The sequence below is a fragment of the Ailuropoda melanoleuca genome, chromosome 14, assembly GCF_002007445.2.
Source record: "Ailuropoda melanoleuca isolate Jingjing chromosome 14, ASM200744v2, whole genome shotgun sequence".
NCBI classification, from domain to species: domain Eukaryota; kingdom Metazoa; phylum Chordata; class Mammalia; order Carnivora; family Ursidae; genus Ailuropoda; species Ailuropoda melanoleuca.
Genome location: NC_048231.1, coordinates 67,146,848 through 67,168,719, shown reverse-complemented (window position 1 = coordinate 67,168,719; position 21,872 = coordinate 67,146,848). Strand labels below are relative to the sequence as shown.

The window sequence follows — 21,872 nt, the reverse complement described above, 5'->3', positions numbered from 1 at the left end:
GCCCCTCATTGGGCTCCGTGCTCAGTATAGAGTCTGCTTGTCCTCTCCCTTCCCCTCTGCTCCTCCCTCTCCTACTCATGCTCTCTCTCTCTCCCTCTCTCAAATAAATAAAATCTTAAAAAAAAAAATTCTCTCTCTCTCTCTCCCTCTGCCCTCCCAAAAGAAATATAATAGCCCTGATTTCAGCAGCCCTACTTCTAGGAGTTTGCTCTAAAGAGTCATGTTTAAAGACATTCACTTCAGTGTTGTTTATCACAGCAATTAATTGGACTCAAACTTGTGTTTGATAGTTAGGGATTGTTGAATAAATTTTAGTTTATCCATACAAAAAAAATAGCTTATCACTATTAAAAATTATTAATGAAGATCTCTATTCATTGAAATGAAAATAGTTTACCATATATTCACAGTGAAAAAGAGCAGATTAGAAAAGCATATATATCATAATCCATTTTTATCTATTTGTGAGTAGGCAAAGAAAAAGTCTAAAAGAATATCTTTAATCCCAAGAATAAATACTATATTTTATCAAACATAATATGAGAGAAAGAAGTCAAAGATGCCCTCTCAATTTTTTTGTCCTAAACAAGTGGAAGGACAGAGTTGACATTGACTTGGTTGGAAAGGGGAGTGGTTGAAGGGGAAAACCGAGGGTTGATTTGGAGCATGTTACATTGGAGAGCCCACCTCATACCCAAGTGTAGCTGTAAAGTCATGTGGCTAGAAGATCAAGGTAGTGAGTATGGATAGAGGTGAGAAGAGATTTAAAGGGCATGCTCTTGGGGCATGCCAACATTTACAGACAGGAGATGAGAAGGAAGCAGTAAGGAGTGGGACGAAGGAACAGCCAATCGGGTAGAAGGAGGATCCAGAGAGAATGGTTGCCCAGAAGGACACAGGTGGAGAAGAGATTGACCTACTATGTCAGACGCTACAGATCCTGTGAGACAAGCGCTGAGAAGTGGCATCATGGATGTTAATGTAGCAACAGCTGTTTCAGTGGAATGATGAAGCTAAAAGCCTAAGTGGAAAGGACTTAAATGAAACTGAAAGGGAAAAAAGTGGAAACTTTGCATAAAGACAACTCTTTCAAGGATTGTTTATGTAAAGAGAAACAGAGAATTGAGATAGGTAGGAAGTGGAGGATATTGATCCAAAGAAATTTTTTAAAGATTTATTTATTTATATGAGAAAGAGGGAGAGAAAGATGGGGGAAGGGCAGAGGGAGAGAGAGAATCTCAAGCAGACTCCCTCCTGGGTACAGAGCCCGTCAGTTGGGGCTTGATCTCAGGACCCTGAGATGGTAACCTGAGCCAAAATCAAGAGTAGGACACTTAACTGACTGAGCCATCCAGGCACCCTGATCCAAGGGACTTTTTTAAGGTAGCAATGTAACAGCATTTTTCTCTGTGGATAGGAGAGATCTGATAAAGAGGGAAAAAACTGATGATGCGAGACATGATAAAATTGCTGCAATATCCTTGGGTAGTTGAGAGAAAATGGAAGCTAGTACATGAATGGAGGGCTTGACTTTAGAAAGGAGCAGGGACGGCCCATCCGTCCTTAATAAGAAAAGGAAGCAAAAGTAGAGGCAGAGTATAGGTATACTGGTGCATGTCATTTGGTAGGTATGATGCTGGGAGCCTGTGGGAGTTCTTTTCCAAATGTTTCTATTTTCTTAGTGAAACAGAAAATAAGGTTATCAGCTAAAAGTAAGTCAAGGAGCAGATGTTAAAGAGTTGGAGAGAGAAGATGTAAAATTATCATTTAGGACAGAAGTCAGAAAACTTTTTCCGTAAAGAAAAAATAGTAAATATTTTATCATTTGATGGTCATTAGGTATCTGTCACAACTATTCAACTCTGCCATTGTCACATGAAAGCAGCCATAGACAATATATAAACTGATGGGTGTGACTGTTTTTCAATAAAACTTTATTTACAATAACAGGTGGTTGGCCGGATTTGGCCCATTGGCCACAGTTTGTTAACCCTTGACCTAAAAGAATGGAATAAGGAATGGTCTAGGGAAACATGGTAGGAATTTCAGACAACAATATCATGAATTTAAAATGAGCCCTGTTCTAAACCAGGAGCAAAACCAGCCACTTCCCTGTCACACATGATGCCATTGGCCTGTCGGTCCCAAATCTACAGTCCAGCCGCCCTCCTGCCCCAGTCAGTGTGCACTGCCTGCCACCCGCTCAACACCAAGTCCACACACCTTCACCCCAGATCAACAGAGACTCAAACTGAGACTCTCCCCCTCAAATTCCAGCCCCTGTACTCAAATTTGTGCACACAAGTAGACAAAATTGTAACAGCAGATAAAATTGTAACAGCAGATGAAGTAATCCAAACGGTGACACTAATTCTGTGGAATTTGAAATGGATAAAAGGAGTGTGCTGGGTTGGGAACACCTTCAACAAACACATCAAAGAACAACACATATAGCATGGTTCTGGTTACTAAAAGAAACAAGTCCAAACCTAGCCTTTAACATATAGATTTGAAAATGGATGGTGGGAGTGCTGGTACACCTGCCTCCGGGAAGGGGTGGGGTGGGGGAAAGGTGAGAGAGGCTTTTCCTTGCACATACCCTTCCTGCATATCTTTTTAAGTTTCTAAGACAAAAGGTAAATTAAGCAAACAAAAATCAATTAAAAAACTAAAATAAAACAAGGCCTGTTCACATGGTGGTATGAATGGCTCCAGCCACATTCAGTTGTATGGGTACTGACATAAGGTTGGATATAACCAAGATTTGACTTAGCACTGCAAGTATGGAAAAGTACAGAAAGGAAAAAGAGAGTTGAGTATGTATGCCAGAAAATTATTAGGAAGGTGAGTAATGAAATCTAAGCTGAATCAGGGGGGAAATGAAGACACAAGGGGTAGGGCTCTGAAGGACAGTGAGAAAGAGGCAGGTTTTTAATGGTTGAGGCCTTCCTATTAGCCTTTGATGCTCAGATACTCTTCCTGAGGAAAGAAGACAATTCATTAGCTATTTTATTGAGCTAAATAATGATTCAAACTTTGTTGGCTCGCAGTACGTTCAGTAGTCATCATTCTGTGGGGCAGATGTAATATTACTCCCCATTTTATTACTAGGAGGGAAAAGAGAATCCAAATCCAATCTGGAAGTCACGTTTAAATGACAGTTTTGCTTATAATTATGTCTAGTTTCTTAGGTATTAGGACTACTCCCTCTCTTCTTCCCCTTTAGCATATAAACATTTTCTTGCCTATTCTCCCTCCACAAATAATGCTTATGCCTATTGATATGATTTCATTAATGGTCTTTCTTTTTTTCTTTTGTTATCTCACCCTCCCATTTTCTTTGCCTCTTAGCCTTTACATGTGGTTATGTCTTACTTTTTCTGGGTGGACACCTGAAAGTGTTCATACTCTTCATGTTTTTCCCCTATAGAACTTTCTCTCTTTCGTTGGATTTATCAGCTTTAAGATGATGGCTCCCTTTATTTTGGCAGACACATGCCTAAGTGAGGAAAGAATGTTAGCAAGATCTAAGGACAGGATCCATTCCCTGTTCACACACTTCATGCTTTACTCCCCTCCCTAAACCTTCCATGCCTCTCTACTAAGAGTTGTAGACTTTTTGGTATTCAGGGACCTCGGTGACCTTGTCTCTTGCTACTTTTCCAACTTTACATCCCACTGCTCCTCAAACTTTACTTTACACTTCAGCCCCACAAAACTGCCTCACAGTTCCCCAGCCACTGGGCGTCTGTGCATACAGATGGCATTGACTGGAATTCCCTGAGCCCCTCTGCATTGGATCATTTCCCACTCTTCCTTCCCAGACCCAACACACATCCACCTGTAGCTATTATTTTCCAGGACAACTAAAGAATGTACTTTTCATTTGCCTTGTCTTTCTCTGAACTTTGGACCTCTTTCATATCATTAACTATAGTCTGTTGTTCATTAAATGTACGTGTGTACATTTGTAAATTTTTCCTCTATCGGATGTATAAACGTACGTTATGTACGTATGTAAATTTTTCCTCTTTCAAATGTGATCAGGGACTATGTTTGTGTTCTCTGTTTCACACACTGCACACTGTAGGTGTGTAATATATATTACATAAAAACCAAATGAAATCTGTTATACCATGCAGTGTGTGATTTTAGGAAGTGAGTTTAAACCACTTTAAGCACCTCCAATATCACTCTTGAAAATGTGGGGACCCATGCCCCTTCATCCTATCCACATACTCAAATGTGATCTTTTGGGAACCACACATTCTAACTTCAATACATCAAAACTGTATTTTAAGTCAGTTCTCTATCAAATCCATGCTTTAACAATTTCATGCTTTTATTAAGTAGTTAATATCACAAGTAATGGAACTTTGCTTATCTGGAAATGTTTTGTCTTTTGTAACATTAAACAATGTAAAAATATTTGGTGGAAGAACCAAGGAAAGGGGACAAAAAAAAGAACTAACTTTTATAGCTTGTCTCTAATGAGCCTGGTGCTTGACATAAGTTATCCAACTTAATTGAATCTTCACAACAGCCCTGTGAGGTAGATATTATAATCCACGTCTTACCGATGAAGAAAATCGAGATGCCTAAGCTCACACAGTTAAATGATATGAATCCTAGATCCATATGACACTGTACCGTCTTCCATTTTAAAAGGCAAATTGCACATACGTCTCCCATATTGAACCAAGTAGCCGAAGTCTCATGCTTATTGAATTACTATTTCACCTTAACCAAAATGCTTTACTTTCTCCATCCAAAATGTAGAAGTATTGGTTGCGAGTTACAGAAATCTAATTCAGTATAACTTAAACTATTTTGTCATTAACAAGTATTTTTTGGGTGCCTACGATGTGTAAGACACTGTTCTAGGCACTAGAGATTTGGCGGTGGGCATGATAGTCATGAACTATGCAGCTAGTATATTGCCTACTTGTTAGTTTAGAAATTGTTTACAAATACAAACCCTATATAATGATGGGCATTATCAATTGCTGTCAGGAACATTAAAGCAGGGTAAACAAGTGGTGAATGACAAGGGAGGTCTTTTGTAATGGGATTGTCAGAGAAGGTGTCCCTTTCTAGCACACACCTGAGTGAAGTGATGGAGTGAGCCATGAGAATACAAAGGAAGAACATATGAGGCAGAGAGAACAGCAAATGCAAAGTCCCTCAAACAGGAATGTGTTTGTGGTGTTGGGGAGATCGCACGGAAGCCAGTATGGCCAGAGCACCGTTGGTGAGGGGAGAATGGTAGAAAAGGTTGGCAAGGTGGCCAGCACCCAGACCATATGGTCTTTGTAGGCCATTCTGAAAACTTGAACGTTTATTCTAAGGACGATGAGAAGTAAGGAAAAGACTGAGTAGAAATGAGTGTCGTCATCCGACTTGACTCAGAAGAAGGATCACTGTGAGTGTTCTGTGAAAACTAAGCCAAAAAGGAGCAAGAGTGAAAGCAGGGAGGCAGGGGGATATTGGGAAGGTCGAGGGGAGAAAGAGAACTTATGGGACCACCTGAGCAGGAGGGCAGGTCAGCACTGGCCTTACACATGACTCCAAAACAAAATTTTGAAATCCTATCAGGACTCTTTCTCTGTAAGTCCCTTTTCTCCTCACTACACAAGCTCCTTTGTTCAGACCTTCTCCTCTATTGCCACCAGCAGCTCCTGGATCTGTGGTCAGAAAGAAAAGATTTCTTCTTGTCAGCTCCAGCATGAAAACCCCTCTGAGGGACTGGCTGGGTCATGGGACCATCTCTAGAGCCATCATTCATTGTGTCCAGCACTGTGGTTGTGAGCCCAGCTTTGTGGCCCAGGGAGTGGGATGCTTTAAGGATAGCTGGAAGGACCAGCTAGATGAAAGGAGTTTGCATTTTCTAGTTTTTTTAAAGACAAGGCAGGGCACCCTGTGAGGATGCAGAAGGATGCGATGGCTGGAGAGAAAAGGAAGGTAGCACACCACTACCTCAGCCAAGGCCCAGGGACTTCTTCCTTCTTTAGATTTCTTTGGCACAATTCTCCTACACCACTGCATTATTCCTTCCAAGTGGTCTCAAATATGTCTATTTAGTGTTTCAACGAGCTGTACATTTTCTGAGGAAATGAAAAAAGGGCCATAGTGTTAACTTCTTTGACAAATTCTCTGGCACCTCTGACAGGACGGAGTTGGCCACTGGTGGGTTCTCAGGAGAGATTTACACACTGATTCCAAGCAGAGGACATCTGGAACCCATGCCTCTCCAGCTGAAAGGGTTCTTCAGGAGTCCAGAAGCAGTCTTGTCATAAGCACATGCATCCATAATCAGTCTCCTGAAAGAGCTTCACACATCTGGAGCCAACTAAAAACAATGTGATTTTTTCCAACTGCTGCTTTTTCAAAACCTCTCTGTTGGATGTGGCATCTGTCCGTGGGGCTATACCTCAGGGCATTCTTAAAGCAGCCTCAGTTTTCTCGGATGTTAAACCAAAACCTCATCCTCTCAATACACTGGCAGATTCTCTGTCTCCTACTGTTTCAGAGATTTGCAAGACCACCCTCAGGTTCAATGCTTCACGGGAAGAACTAACAGGATCAACATACAGTTGTACTCACAGCTATGATTTATTACAGTGAAAACATATAAAGCAAAGTTAGCAAAGAGAAAAGGTGCATAAGACAAAGTCTGGAGGAAACCAGGGGCAAGCTTCCAAGAGTCCTCTCCAGTGGAGTCCCACAGGACACTCTTATTTCCTCTAGCCTGAAATTACAGCAGCACCTGTGGAATGTTGTCGACCAGCGAAGCTCATTAGAGACTCAGTCCCCAAAGGTTGTATTCGCAGCTGATCAGGTAGACATCTAAAATACCATATTCCCAGAAGAAAGACAGGTGTTCAGCATAAACCATATCGTTTTTCAATTTGAGCACAAATAGCCACTCTTAGTTAAGGTAGTGGGAACAATCCTGAAATCTAAATTCCTGGGCATCAGCCAAAGGCCAGTCTTTCTAAGGCCAGGCCTTTCTATGGATAACAGTCTCAGGCCTGTTATGTTCACCCTTTCCTGCACTGATGTTGATGTGGGAGTGAGAAAGGCTGACCTGCCCCGGAGGAAAAATCAGCCATCCTGAGTAATCTGGTTCCACCAGGGATAGAACTGGAAGGGAAGGCACGGAGAGAAAAGTTCTTATTTACCTAGTGTTTTTAGAACTTGGCTTTCGAGGAACAAATGCTATAAAGCTGACTTTGTTTTTGATGAGCTGTCTTTATGGGTTCTTTTTTTTTTATAATAATGTTTTTTATTATATTATGTTAGTCACCATGCAGTATATCCCTAGTTTTTGATGTAAAGTTCCATGATTCATTACTTGCATATAACACCCAGTGCACCATGCAATACGTGCCCTCCTTAGTACCCATCACCAGCCTATCCCATTTCCCCCGAAGCCCTCAGTTTGTTTCCCAGAGTCCACGTCTTTTTGGGTTATATTCTAAACCTCTTTTTAAAGACTTTGCTTTAAACCACGGGCTGTCCACCACGTGGCTTCTATCAGGGTCACCTTGGCCTGGCAATTCATGTTCTTGGGTGGAGGATCCTCTTATGGCTGTTCTAGCCAAGCAAGCTTCCCAAGCATCAACTCAGCATGCGGGAAGGTACTAGATACCATTGCCCCACCAAATCCAGAAATGCAGGTGCCCCAGCTCTCTCCTTCCACAGTTCCATCACAGCCAGCTCCAACCAGCTTCTTGCCTTCACACTTCTCCTTGTGCCTGCCAAGCCCTAAGAGATGCAGAAACATCTGGCCCGAGAATCTTCCACCAGTTTTTGTCTTTGGGGTGAAGGTGGGAGGAGTGTTCTGTTCTCCTGCAGATGGAAAATGCCCAAGGCGCCAACAAATTCCCACAACACTCTCTTAAGGAAAATTCCCCACTCACTAATAGTCTTCCCTGTCATTGTATATGCAGGCTAAATAGGGGTGTGTGTGTGTGCGCGCACGTGTACACATACTACTAGACAGAACAAGTTTAGGGGTCGCTTTTAGCTAGTCCTGCATAGATGGCTTGGCATATATCTTGAGATTAGCTTCAGCCTTAGGGTCTCAGCCTAAATTCTAAGACAGGAAAATTGCCAAATATTCATGCACATTCATAAATATATTTATAAGTAAATATCACTTAGCATTCATTGGCTGTCTAGTTTTGCCAGTAAAAAATGGTGCCAAAAAAAACCAAAAAAACAAAGGCAACTTCAGTATTCATCATATTTCCCTACATGTTTCTCTCTTTAGATCTGCACAGCTACAAGTCTCCACTTTTTCCCAGCAATACAGATTTCAGAACTTTCTCAAGATGGCTCTAGGTGCAAATACCACCCAATATGGGTTCATCTCCAAAGATCACGGGCTGCACTTTAATTTCTTTTTTGTGTTATAAGCTATTGACTTAGTATAATCGTCACTGCTAGGCTCAACTGCCCTTGTATTTCCCAGATTTGACACACACACGACTTTGTGTGAGTGGACCCAGGCACACACCATGAAATGGTCATGGGAGGAATGTACAGCAAATCCCTCCGAATCTTTGCAGTGAAATATCCTTTGAAGTCAAATAAGTATGATAGCATAAAAACACAGGGAAGCAACAAGAGCAACTGTGGGGAGGGATGGCCTGAAAGGAACAGAAGTATTGCTCACAGTTCTGATAATCCTACCAACTGCTTCTGGAAATATCAGGTGACTCTAAATGTTGGGAGAGATTTAATTAGAGTGGAGGCCATTACTGCTGGATTGTCAAAGGAGAGAGTGCTCCAGAGGGAATCTGAGTTGGGCAATAGGACAGCTGCCTAAAAAGACGGTATAGATAACGGTCCATCCCTTTTATTCATTCCCACATTTCCCAATCACATTTTCTCTGGCCTCAACAAAACAATTGATATTGTAGTAATAGGATCATACTATTAAGAACATTTTGGAAATTAATTTTAATAATCAATTTTTATAAAGTAATCTCACAAAAATAAAAATAATATCACTAGTGCCTAGTCCAAGTTCCGGCACATAGTGGGAGCTCAATAAATATTTGTAGAATCCATGTTCCTTTTGCTGATAATGACTTTTGCTGCTGTGACAACCTGGAAGATGCCTTTTTAGCCTTATGATTTAGCTTAAGCCTCTCTTTCTCCCTGAAGTTTTAGTCCTTTCCTCCCCAGTGCTTCTATTGCTTTTCTCCTAGAGCACTGCGTATCCTATTTTGTTGTTTATATGTTCTCTTTCAATGTGAGATCTGGAATACAGAAATGGTGCCCCAGAGGGACGCCTGGGCAGCTCAGTCAGTTAAGTGTCTGCCTTTGGCTTAGGTCATGATCTCAGAGTCCTGGTATTGAACCCCGAGTCGGGCTCCCTGCTCAGTGGGGAGCCTGCTTCTCCCTCTGCCTGCTGCTCACCTTGCTTGTGCTCTCTCTCTCTCTGTCAAAGAAATAAATAAAATCTAAAAAAAAAAAAAATGGTGCCACGGAGTTTGGCACAATAACTACTATTTCCTCAATACATGTTTTCGAATGAAATGAATGAACAAGTCATTTGCTAGACAAGCAATCCTTAAATATACCTTTTGATATCTCGTGGGTTTTAACGTGGACCACTAGTATTCACTGCTCAATATTGAGTTTATGGGATCTATATCAAAAAACTCTGTGTAAATCCTCATTATATAGACCACACCCGTTTCCTTCCTCCTGCCCTTAATAATTTGGGACAACTAGGGGACCATCATCTAAGAGACTTTATTTCACGAACATATTTGCCACCCTGTTGCTGGACCATCCACAGTGTAAACAGCCCTAGCTGCCTTGACCTTTATCAAGAGTCTTATTTTCACAGCTTTAAACAATATGTGCTGCTCTAGTGCTTTAACTCATTTGAATAGTTTACTATTTTTTTTAGTGAGGTGTTTTAGGTGTTGAATGAAAGGTGCGATTTCTCACTGCCCCAGGAAGATCAGATCAGGAAGGTAACAAGGAAGAAAGGGGCTTGTAGGAGGGGGCAAACATCAAAGCACCAGCATGTCTCATCAACCTGTCCCTGAAAACACAACACTTTATAAAACTGGGGAAAAAACAAAACAAAACTAATCATTGGAAGAGACTGTAGTTTTTATTCCCAAAGATGTTTCAGTTTCCAAAAGTGAAAATCAAACTATGTTTAACTTCTAACTAACATGCCAGGAAGTATCCAAAATGAAATAGCTGATATTATAATAACATAGTCGTAATTTAGGAACATATTAGTAAAAATATTCTAATTAAAATAAAAATAAGACTTTGGAAGTCAGTTTTGCTTAAATAGATAACAGAAGTCCTATTTCAAGTCCCCTCAGCTTTGCTGGCTGTTAGTGCTTCCCCCGGTAAAGTGCTCAGAGCTAAAACTGTAAATCAACAAGGATTTATTGAAGCCTTTGACCTTGGCACAATTAGGTCTATAATAGTTCCTAAAGAAATATGTCACAGTTTTTGAGGAACTTTCAAACCTCCTTCTTTTAAAACATATGTATTGCTCACAGGGTGACTTCTCTCCTAGAAGTCGTGGAATCTGATCTAAGGCACAACTTCTCCCCTTTCTTCCTTCAATCCCTCCCTCCTTCACATCTTCTGGGACCCTTCCTATTTTGCACACCTTCCAAAGAAGTAAATTCCACAGTCTCTCTTAGCTATCATTCATTCATTCATGCTACTAACATTTATTGACTCACTAATATTTCTTTTTTTTTTTTTAGATTTTATTTATTTATTTGAGAGAGAGAGTGTCTGAGCAGGGGGAGGGGCAGTGGGAGAGGGAGAAGCAGACTCCCCGCTGAGCAGGGAGCCCAATGTGGGGCTCAATCCCAGGACCCTGGGATCATGACCTGAACTGAAGGCAGATGCTTAACCAACTGACTCAGCCAGACACCCCGATTCACTAATATTTCTAACTAACGTATTAGGTATAAGAGCTCAGGCTAGTGCCCGAGTCTGACCCAGCACTATGTACTGGGCACCGTGCGAGGCATAAAGCTATAAGGATGACACTGTCCGGCCTCAAGGAGCTCACAGATCTCTTAGTGGTAACAAACGTAAGACAGGTGATCTTAGTATACTGTCATGATTTGGCAAGTGTACAATAAAGGCATGAATTTAGTACCATAGTTGCACAAGAGAGGAAGTATCAAAGCAATACTCATTGTCAGGAAAACTCTCCCTTAGATACAATTTTGAACTGTAAGAAATAAGCTCTCTTGGTTCGTGCACAGCGTCCAACATCTAATACATATGCACTTTTTTCAGATTTATATATCACGAATTCACTTCAAAAATTTTGTCTCCAGTGGGACTATGGGAACCTGGCTCCGTGTGCTCAGAACAAGTTGGGGATGAGGGAGAAAGTGTTGGTAACCTTTGGGTTAATTCAGAACTTCAGCCAACTCACCACTGGATTCAGACCATGTAAATTTCTTACAGGGCTTAATTTTTTCCAGAATTGTCCTTAGTGATCCAGTCATCCCCAAATATACAAACTGCTATTGGTAGTTTGCAGAGATAGTACAATCCAAATATGACAGAAAAAAAAGTAAAAAAAGAAAAGCCTTTTCTGTGGATTATTTATTCAACAGTATCTATCAAGACCCTGCTTCATATAAAATGTTTTATTATGCATCTGTTTCTATCTCCAGGGAATCACTGGCCAAGTTGCTAGGTCTTTGCAGAAAGACTAGAGGGTAGTATTAAACTAACTAGGAAATTTTTAGTTATTTATGTTTCTCAATTACACTTACTGTAAAGTTGAAGAAATTGTTTTAAAAATTCCCCGATGATCCTATGGCAAGGACTGCTCATTCAGTATTATTAAAGTGGGGCATCTTTCTTTCAGGTTATATTTGTTTTCAACAACACATAAATGCTATTTGAATAATTGCCTCAATGAGTAAATATTTCACAAATATACATTCTAGCAACATCATTCTTCCAAAATACCATTTTTATTTTGCCAGTCTAGATAATTCCATAGAAAAGAACATTTCAAAAACAGAAATCGCATAATTATAGGTAACATAAATTTTGATATCATGAAATTAAAAACCCAACAGAAAAAATATATGAAAGACCGATTTCGGGGCACCTGGCTGGCTCGGTCAGTACAGCATGAGACTCGTGATTTCAGGGTTGTAAGTTCAAGCCCCACATTGGATGTAGAGGTCACTTAAAAATAAAGTCTTTTATAAAAAAAGACTTGAAATTTATGAAAAGACGCTCAACCTCTAACATAATTCTGTATGTGCCCATTTATATTTTAACTTGATCCCAATCGTTCACCTACCATATCGGCAAACAAATGTAAAAAGGGGTGCAGTGCGACAACATCTAACACAATCTACAATGCAGCCATCTTTGGGCCCAGAACTTTCCTTTAGAGGAATCATTCCTAAAGATGAACTCCCAGGTGTGCACATTGTGTGCCTCCAAGGACACAACAGAGCACCGCTGGTAGCAACAACCTTCCACATCCGTCCCTTCTGTTCATGCCTAGCTTTGCTTCCTGATCGGGCATCCGTCATCTCCTGTCCAGACCACAAGAGGGGGGCTCTGCCTGGTCTCCCTCTTTCCCCTTTCTCCCTCCCCCATCTACGGGAGCCAGAGTAATGCTTTTAAAACAGAGATCAGATTACATCATTCAGCCGCCTAAAACCCCCCAATGCCTTTCCATCATGCTAAGAATGAAATGCACTCCACTCACCTTGGCCTATGAAGACCCATCTAGCCAGCCTCTGCCCGCCTCCTGACTTCATCCCGTGACTCTTTGGCCTGACCTTCAGCATTCCAGACACACAGGCCACTCTGGGCTTCTCAGGCACATCCGGTTCATTTGTGTTTCAGGGTCTCTCTGCGTGGACTCCTTGCCCCCGTTTTATAATGGTGCCTCCCTCTAACCCTTCAAACTCTATCTTAAATGCCATTCCCTGGCCACCCCAGCTACAGCAATAACCAGGCGCTCACTCTGTAACACATCATCCCATTTTCTCTCTCCTTACATCATCTATTTTCATTTGGCTGTGTTCCTGTTCATTATGTGTTTGTTTACATACTTCTCTCCCCTGTAATGTAAGCTCTTTGAGAGCTTAGTTTCCCGCCGCATTATCAGCAACCAGAAAAGTGTCTGCACATGATGAGCATTGAATAAATGCTTGTTGAATGAATCAAGAATGGAATACAGTATAGGATCCCCATCAAACAGAACACCGTGCAGCCATTAAAAAAAAAAAAATGAAGTAGTGGGCAATCCAAGTGGTGTCTTCTGACCAAGACTGCACCCCTGCACCTGACCTGCCCTTGGCATCCCCCTAGACCTCATCTCAGATCTCTCTGTGCTGGTCTTCCTGCCGTTCTCGATTCATTCCACGCATGTGCCTCAAGGCCTTTGTCCTTGTTATTCCCACACCTCTCCCTTGCATGGTTCCCTGGCTCACCTCGTTCAGCTTGAGAGGACTCAGAATTCTACTCACAAATGCCTTCCCTGACCACTAGCTACATCTGCCCCCCCCCCGCCCCCATCACTCTCTCTCTCTTCTGGCCCTCTGGTACTTTTCTTCATTGCACCTGTCATTGAAAACAAAAGTGCCTACTTACTTGTGTACATGTGTACTATGTCCTTCCCCTGACTAGAACGTTCCTCGATCCTCCTTTCTGCCATGACCTCCCCAGCAGGTAGAACACTGCCTGGCATAGAGTAACAGTTGAACAAATATTTGACTGGCAGAGAAAGAGTAAGTGAATGCATCCCTGAGCACAAAAAGAGCAAGGTACTAAACAGTAAGCCCACAGTATGCCGCAGCCATTTGTATTAAAGGAAACGACTTCTATATATAAAGTCTTTGAGAGGGAAATCCAAGAACATGCTAATGGTGATAGCCTCTAAGGTAGGAGGCTGAGGCGCAGGGATAGAAGGAAAACTTACTGGTCCTGCATAGCTTTACTTTTAATAAGATTGTATTTTTACCATAAGCATTAATTTTTTTAAAAAAAATTAAGAATTACCTCATATTTGACAGTTTCACAAGCTTATGTGTTTGAAGCCAATAGAAAACCAAGGCCCTCAAAAGCATTACAGCAAAATGGTAAGCATTCAACAACCGTTCATTTAGCAATCCTATAAACTTAGCATAGCCCTATTCAGTCTCTTCTTTGGATGTTCGTGAAAATGTGTGGTTAGAAAGGACACCTCTAGAAGAGATGTATATTCCTTAGACATATATGGGAGGAAACAGGGTAATGTGGATCTCTAACAGAGTAAGACCTACATGAATACAACAAGCCCCCTGCACGTTTCGTATGGCAGGAAAAGCGCCTCTGTACCCAAGATACTTTGAATCTGATTACAAGGTCAAAATATGACCTCAGTGTTTTTTTTTTTTTAATAAAAACTATCCGCCAATAGACTCTACCCATCCTTAACTGGCTGATTTTTTCAGTATTTTTCTGAACACTGGCTCTGTCAACCATACCTTACTTTAAGAAAACCAACTATTGGAATATCTGCATTTATTTAAAAAAAAATTATAGGAGTGTCCTTGCTCTAATTAAGGATTCCTTTCAATAGGAAAATAATAAACTTTTAAAATATGATTCAATACAAAAAATTACATAGAAAGTTCAAGAGCACCCTCATTGAACACACAGGTACTCAGTAATTACTTGCTGGTTGGATGAGCGTACCTATTGAAAATCAGTAGAGTGAAAGGGACAAGAGCGTGGGTTGGGATCCGGTTATCCCTGTGTTCGGATTCTCTCTTTGCCATTCATTAGCTGAGCGTGACCTTCAACAAGTGACTTGACCTCTCAAGGCCTCAGTATTCCTTATAGAAATAAAGCAAATGAGTAATGCCTACCTTGAAGTTAGTTGTATTAAGTGAAAGATGTAGGTAAATAAAAAAACTGGCCTATTTTATCACCTATTGCATATTATCATGTATTATAATATATCAGATATGATTTCGTTGACTTAATTTCTCCTTGCCTGAATGGAAGCAGATGAATGGCAAGAACAAAACACGAGTGTTGTTATATTTTCGGAGCTATAATATAGACAACTATACACAAATATAATTACGTATTTAATTTCTCTACCTGTGTCTGTAGCACCTGAACAGTGTCTGGCACGTGGTAAATGTTCGGTAAATGGTGGTAAGCAGTATGAAAAGGAACACAAAATACTCTGAGGGTTTGACTCTCCTTTGTCATATCCACGAAAACCAGTTTTGTGCATAACACTCTAGGACACTTTATTGCACTGGTACCGGGAGGGGTAAAAGAATTTGTGTAACTGAAATTTCTTTTTGTGGCCTTAAACTTAGGAGAAAACAATTAACATGTATATAAATAATTGTGGCCGCTTGTAACAATGACTCACATCTCTTGAGTGTGTGATGGATTAGTCATTCTGCAGAGTAAATACTGTGACTTAATATACTGTCCAAGTTTATTTTATAGTGTTACTTGCTTCCCACTTTCTTAATTAAAAATACTAAATGTAAATGTTTTACTTAATGTCCCAGACTAGAATAGAATATCAGGTGTTTGGGGCTGGAAAGGGAAACATGGTACAAACTGCTTGCGATTCAGAGGCTAAATGAGTGTGTTCCCTCAGGGGGCCAAAGGTTTCTTCTTTTTCAATTTTCTGGCTTCCCCCCACTCTTTTCTTTCTGGAACTTCTAGTTTGTTTAGTAAAGTGTAGAATTCTCACAAAGGGCCTTATAAACACGTGTTATGAGATTTTAAATCTGATTTGAAAGTGCCTCTCTCCTACTCCCTCTGAGTAAAGTGACCTTTTTAAATGGAGGGAAGTGGGTTTAGATGACAGTCATGATAAATGCGGTCATGTTCACTCAATAAAATAAGGCCCAGTGCATTTGAGGATAAATCAGTGAAATGTACAGCCCCACCTGTCTGTCTCCATCATTCATTTCTACTGTCACTTTCACAGTGGCTGATGGATCACAGTTGCTGTAAAATTAGACAGCCTTTAATCTCATTTCATCCTGATTAGCTTCTCTTTACCCTTTCCCTCTAACTCACTGACTGACACGCTAAAAACTCGCACTGGGCTGTATGTGAGCATGAGTACAAACTTCTCCTCCAATACCTGCCTGGGAGGGCAAGGCCGGCGTGCCCCTCTCCAGAAATCTGGAAAGGGTCAGGCTTGTATACCTTGTTATTTAAAAGGTAATCAATACGTGCCGTACCTAGTGCCCTTTAAACAGATGTTTGTACCCGCTCACTGCCCTATTTATTTTGTTTTGCTTCAGGTTTAATCAGAAGTCAAAATAGGTCTTTTGCAAAACTCGAACATTGATTTAATATAGATTTTTTTCTAATAAATTTGGAACGTTTCACATTCAGAATAATTTCAAAGAGTTATTTGTGTGTATTTATAGCCTCTCGATTCATGGTAATAATTTAGAAAAGACAATAATTCAGGAATGAGAATACTAAAATACTCAGCCAAGAAATATAGCATATAAGGTTTAAAAACAAGAGTAAAAATGGGAATGCCTTCAAGTAGCCTTTACATCAGGACTTCAAAGAGCTTCTGTCTTATTTTGAAGGTTTTGATAGTTTAGTGCAATTGTTTCATTTGTTTGCATAAAGCATAACAATAGGGGTAATCAAATGAAAAAGAGGCTTAAGAATAAATCATGTATTATTTCCTTTGCTTAATTTCTGCTTGCCTGAATGGGAGCAAATAAATGGAAAGAACAAGACGCAAGTGTTGTTATATTTTCAGAGATTGCGCTTTATTATCAAACTGGACTTCTAGTTAAAAAGATGATAATATAGGTTTTCATTGTTTATAAGGTCTGGGCACTGGGCTGGCCAAGAATTTAAATATCGAAAGAGTGGCAGTCATAACGTAAGTCAGTTATCATCCAGGGCCTCTGTTCGCATGCTCACATCCCACGTGAATAGATGCATGTAGAGGACAATCGATGCCGTGAGCTTACAGGGCCCAGATGACACCGTGATGACCCGAGTAGCACCGGGCTGCTCACAACAGGCACAGTACACATCACATCTGAGTAGCATCGTCTTCTGTTTGCTATTTTGGAACTAGCATCCTAATCTAAACAATAATGATTAATTTTTTTTTCTTTAATGTTCAAAACCTATTCCATCTTAGCTGGTCAGCGAACTCAACATATATTCTGCCCCAGTGGATTCTGAGAAACTATATGGTAGCTTTGCAGAGCTGTATGGTTAAAAAGCATTTTCTAGGGGAGCCTGGGTAGTGCAGTCCTTAAGCGTCTGCCTTCGGCTCCGGGTGTGATCCTGGCGTTCTGGGATCAAGCCCCACATCAGGCTCCTCTGCTGGAAGCCTGCTTCTCCCTCTCCCACTCCCCCTGCTTGTGTTCTCTCTTGCTGGCTGTCTCTCTCTCTGTCAAATAAATAAATAAAATCTTAAAAAAAAAAAAAAGCATTTTCCAAAGAGGTAACTGAGGGTGGAGGGGCAAAGGGACATCCCCAAGATGACCCCCTAAGTCAGTGACCTAATTAATGGACCACAGAAATCCACATCCAATGTCCACATCATCACAGAAATCAGGGGTTTCTGTACCAAGGCCTCCTGACATTACAGATGGAAGTTCAAAAACAATGAATATTCATGGTAAAAAATAACTAATTAATAAAATAAACCCAAACTCCTAAAATCCTTTAGTAAGAAGCTTAAATGATCTGATTTGCTCTTTTTGGAAGCCGTGTTATAGATTTCAAGGCTATGCCTGTTCCTTATTCATTGTATTTACATATCTTAGCCAGCATAAGTGCATCCTGAGAAAAATAAAAGATAGGAAAAGCAAAATGAAATGAGAGATCTATCTCATCCAAAATAAGTTGGGTATAAGATAGGCTCTCTCTCTTTTGGCATTGGCAAAGAGCACAAAGTAAGAGCTGGCCCTGACTCATATTGATTTCCCACTGCACTGGTTTCTTAAGTGCTCTGTTGATCCGTGTCAAGCAATAAGTTCCCTGCCTGAACATGCACATCACCTCCCCATTTGTCCTCACCTAGATTTAAGGTGCCCATATGATGAGCTGAACAAGGACATCATTTTTCCTACTGGTGTCACTGGGTCCAAACCACCGCATGTGATATGATAACTAATTCTGTGTGAGTTTACATTTGCCATATGATATGATAATAGCAGAGACCAGCACTGCAGTGCACACGGGGTGACAGGGCTGTCCTCGTCTCACTGTGCGTGTCCCCGAAAGAAAATGTAAATGAGAACAGACAAATACAGAGAAACCTGGCTTTGGTGGGTTTCTGAAGAACACGCCCTCCTCGCAGCCACCACATTGGGGCCGGGGGGGAGGGGGTGGGAAGGGGTGCGGGGAGCTCCTAAGCAGATAGATAGAAAATGTGTGATTGTGCTGCTAATGACATTGTACAGGAGATTAAGCGTATACATTTGGAGAAGGCATTAAATCAGCAGGACCTTAATTTAAAAACTTAAAACTGTATGGAAATTCAGCTTGCTCATTGCTGTGGAATAGAAAGCTCCCAAGCACCCCGAGTCTGTTTATGGAAAGATTGCCAGCAAACCAAGTCTGGGCAGAGCATCTTCATGGCCCCAAGTGTATGCAGGGTTATTTCTTCCAAGAAGTAACCCCCAGCCCTGACCATTTGGGAGTTTCAGTCCTTGCTTTAGAATGCGATCCCCATCATCAGGCAGGTGAGGGGAACTTAAGAATTGAAAGCAGCATGACAGGTTGTTCTTGACTAATTTGCGGAATAACATTATGTAAAATTAGTCAAAAGGGGTTGGGTTTGAAATTGCTGGGAACACACAGCTGAGCCACTGTGGATGGGTGGGTGCCCCGCTCCGCTGCTTATGCGCTCTCCTTCCTTCCGACTTACTCTCACATTTTATGCCCTTTGGTGGAAGCAAATAACCAGTGAGCCATGGTATCGAGTCCTAAGATGGAGAATTTCACGTGTCTTTTTCTCCCCCCCCTTAATTCCAGTTATGCCGTACAACAGCGCCCACCACTGCGTCGTGGAGGTAGAAAACTTCTTGTTTGTGCTGGGTGGAGAGGACCAATGGAACCCCAATGGTAACTATTGAACTCAACAAGTAATGTGTGTTGTGGAAGGCGCCAGTAGCAGCCCGTTTCGTATTTACTGTGGAAAATATATTTCTGTGCACAGGGACAAATGAAACAGTCGGTAAATTGGGCTGACAATTGGAGGGAGGGTCAACCATTGAGCTGGCGGAGGGCGCACGCAGCAGAGCATTCGCTCATTGACTGTCTGGGGATTTGGCTTCGCAGTGATGCCCCAGCCCCTCTCCTTATCCATCCCCTGAGGACCGCCGCGAGCAGAAGCACAGACTCCCTAGAGGCAGGTAGCAAGCTGCAGCTATTAAGAATTCTCACCACCTTCTCCACCACTTTTCTCCCATTTTATCAGTGCAATAATGCAGTTTCCGTAAATAAGCTTTATCTGCGGTCATAACTTATAAGCCTAGTTGAGGTTCTTTTGCAGCTTTTGTCACTTGAAACCTATTCAGGTGGCTGCACCTTTTGCAAGGGCTCCTTTCGAAGACGATCCACCATCCTCCCTGTTGATGTGCTTACTTCATTAATTTATCACAACGAGAAATTGAACCTTTTAACACATTCCCAAGCCAACACGGGGAGAACACTGTGCCTTGCCGAATACGCAAAATTATCAAGGTATTTTTGGAAGGCTTGCACATGAAGGAGGACTTGCGGTTGTAGCCTTCTGTGTAACAGAGATCATTATGACCGAGAAACCATAAAACAGCTTGCAGGTACACATTTTTACTTTAAAACCCCAGAACATCCAAGTGAAATTACATATACTGCATATATTTTATTGTGAATGCTCTCTTTCAGCATCTGCACCAAAGCAAATTATAGAAAATTGTTACATCTGTTCACTCTCGAAAATCTTGCAGGAAAACCACCCAGGCCATCCTCCACGAACATTTCTTTGAGGAGAGCGGGACGTTCTCTCTCAAACCCTTCAGCCTTCCAAAGGGGACAGTTTCTGAGCTTTGCAGAATCAGGTTTAGAACAGGAACAAAAGGGATATTTAGTATCTCTCCTCTAAGGTATCTTTGCAATGACAGACTTGACGTGTCCCCAAAAAACGCTAGCAGATGTACAATCCACTGTAAACTCCCCATTAACCTGTTCTCCCTCCGAAGTGATTTGAACTGAATAGAGCCTTTGTAAGTGAACAGTGCACAGCCATCAGGTTTATCTAAGCAAAAAATCTGCAGAAGAGTCTTTTTGAAGGCCAGATTAAAACTAACATGTGACAAGAGAAAGCTGCGAAGTCCTGTTTCTGGGGTCTATGCTCTCTTAGCCCGCCTCCCCTCCCAGATGGAGCAGGCCTCTGTGAAAATGCCAGTCTCGGTGCGATCACGTGGTGTTCACAAAACACTGTGAATTTCCCATTCCTCTGAGACAGACCTTTTCAGGAATACCGGAAACCTGCTCCCTGGGTTATTCCCCCTCCTCCTCAAAAGAACCTACATCTGCTTACTGGTCCGCGTCTTATCAAGCATAGCCGAGGGATTGGGTGGGGGAGGGTGGATAGGGAAGAGCGTAATGGACATATTCCTTCCTCTGGTCTAGAGAGTCAAGGTTTTATCTCTGAGTGAATTCCAACTCCCATAAAACTGTGCCATTGGACCTCACTGGTTTGCGCCCCCCCGCCCCTGAGAAGAACAGGAATTCAGTTGAAAGCCCTCAGTGAATATGCTGCAAGAAAAGACTATTGAAAACAGTGTTGCATTTACTGCAGGGACACCTGTCAGTGTCACCTCTCAGCATGCCCCATGTGAAGACCTATGTGACAAATTATTGCCAGACCGTAGCGCTGAGGCATAGTGTGCTTTGGACAATTGCCACTGATGCTTTTGTGTGATTTAACGTGTCTCTCCTCTTCTGCTTTAGCTACTAGGAGGCTCAGAATTGAATTTTAGTAAAACTTTAATTATACGTGTACTCTCAATTTGGGCCTGGCAGCTCTTTTTCTAATAGACCCCTTTTAGAGCTGTGGGAGTCCTACCTGCAAAGCTGCGTCATTCTGTCCCTGATGTGTTTGGCACATGAAGTCATTTGTATAGGTCTGGGCAAATGCTGATGAACCATTGACTTGGCTCTCCTAAACAAAGGAGAATTGGTCACATCAGGAGGCAGGCAACCCAGTCTTCTGTACCCCTGAGTCAATCACTCAGTCATTGGCTAAGGCCTTCCCCCAGCCCAGGGGGAAGGTGGGCAGGGACATGGCCTGTACAACTGAGAGCAAGTCCGCAGAGAGGGAGCGGCATGCCAGAGAGCAACCTGGGGAACACAGCACCAGTGTGGTCAAAGTATCTGGGCTAGGTACCAAACACAGCTCTACCACANACCTGCAAAGCTGCGTCATTCTGTCCCTGATGTGTTTGGCACATGAAGTCATTTGTATAGGTCTGGGCAAATGCTGATGAACCATTGACTTGGCTCTCCTAAACAAAGGAGAATTGGTCACATCAGGAGGCAGGCAACCCAGTCTTCTGTACCCCTGAGTCAATCACTCAGTCATTGGCTAAGGCCTTCCCCCAGCCCAGGGGGAAGGTGGGCAGGGACATGGCCTGTACAACTGAGAGCAAGTCCGCAGAGAGGGAGCGGCATGCCAGAGAGCAACCTGGGGAACACAGCACCAGTGTGGTCAAAGTATCTGGGCTAGGTACCAAACACAGCTCTACCACAATCGCTTAGACATATTCCAACCATCTGGTCAACCATAGCTGGCCCTTTTTTACCATGGACAGTAGTATTTATTGAAT

General features: G+C 41.9%; 1 protein-coding gene across 1 annotated transcript in view; it reads left to right on the top strand.

Moving 5' to 3' along the window:
• The window catches only part of LOC100474571 (kelch-like protein 14), a 96,957-nt gene that overhangs the window by 55,314 nt on the left and 19,771 nt on the right, over positions 1-21,872 (top strand). Inside the window, exon 4 of the mRNA XM_034642807.1 lies at positions 19,036-19,125. Within this exon, the coding sequence (XP_034498698.1) occupies positions 19,036-19,125 (90 nt within the window). The remainder of the gene's footprint in view (positions 1-19,035; positions 19,126-21,872) is intronic.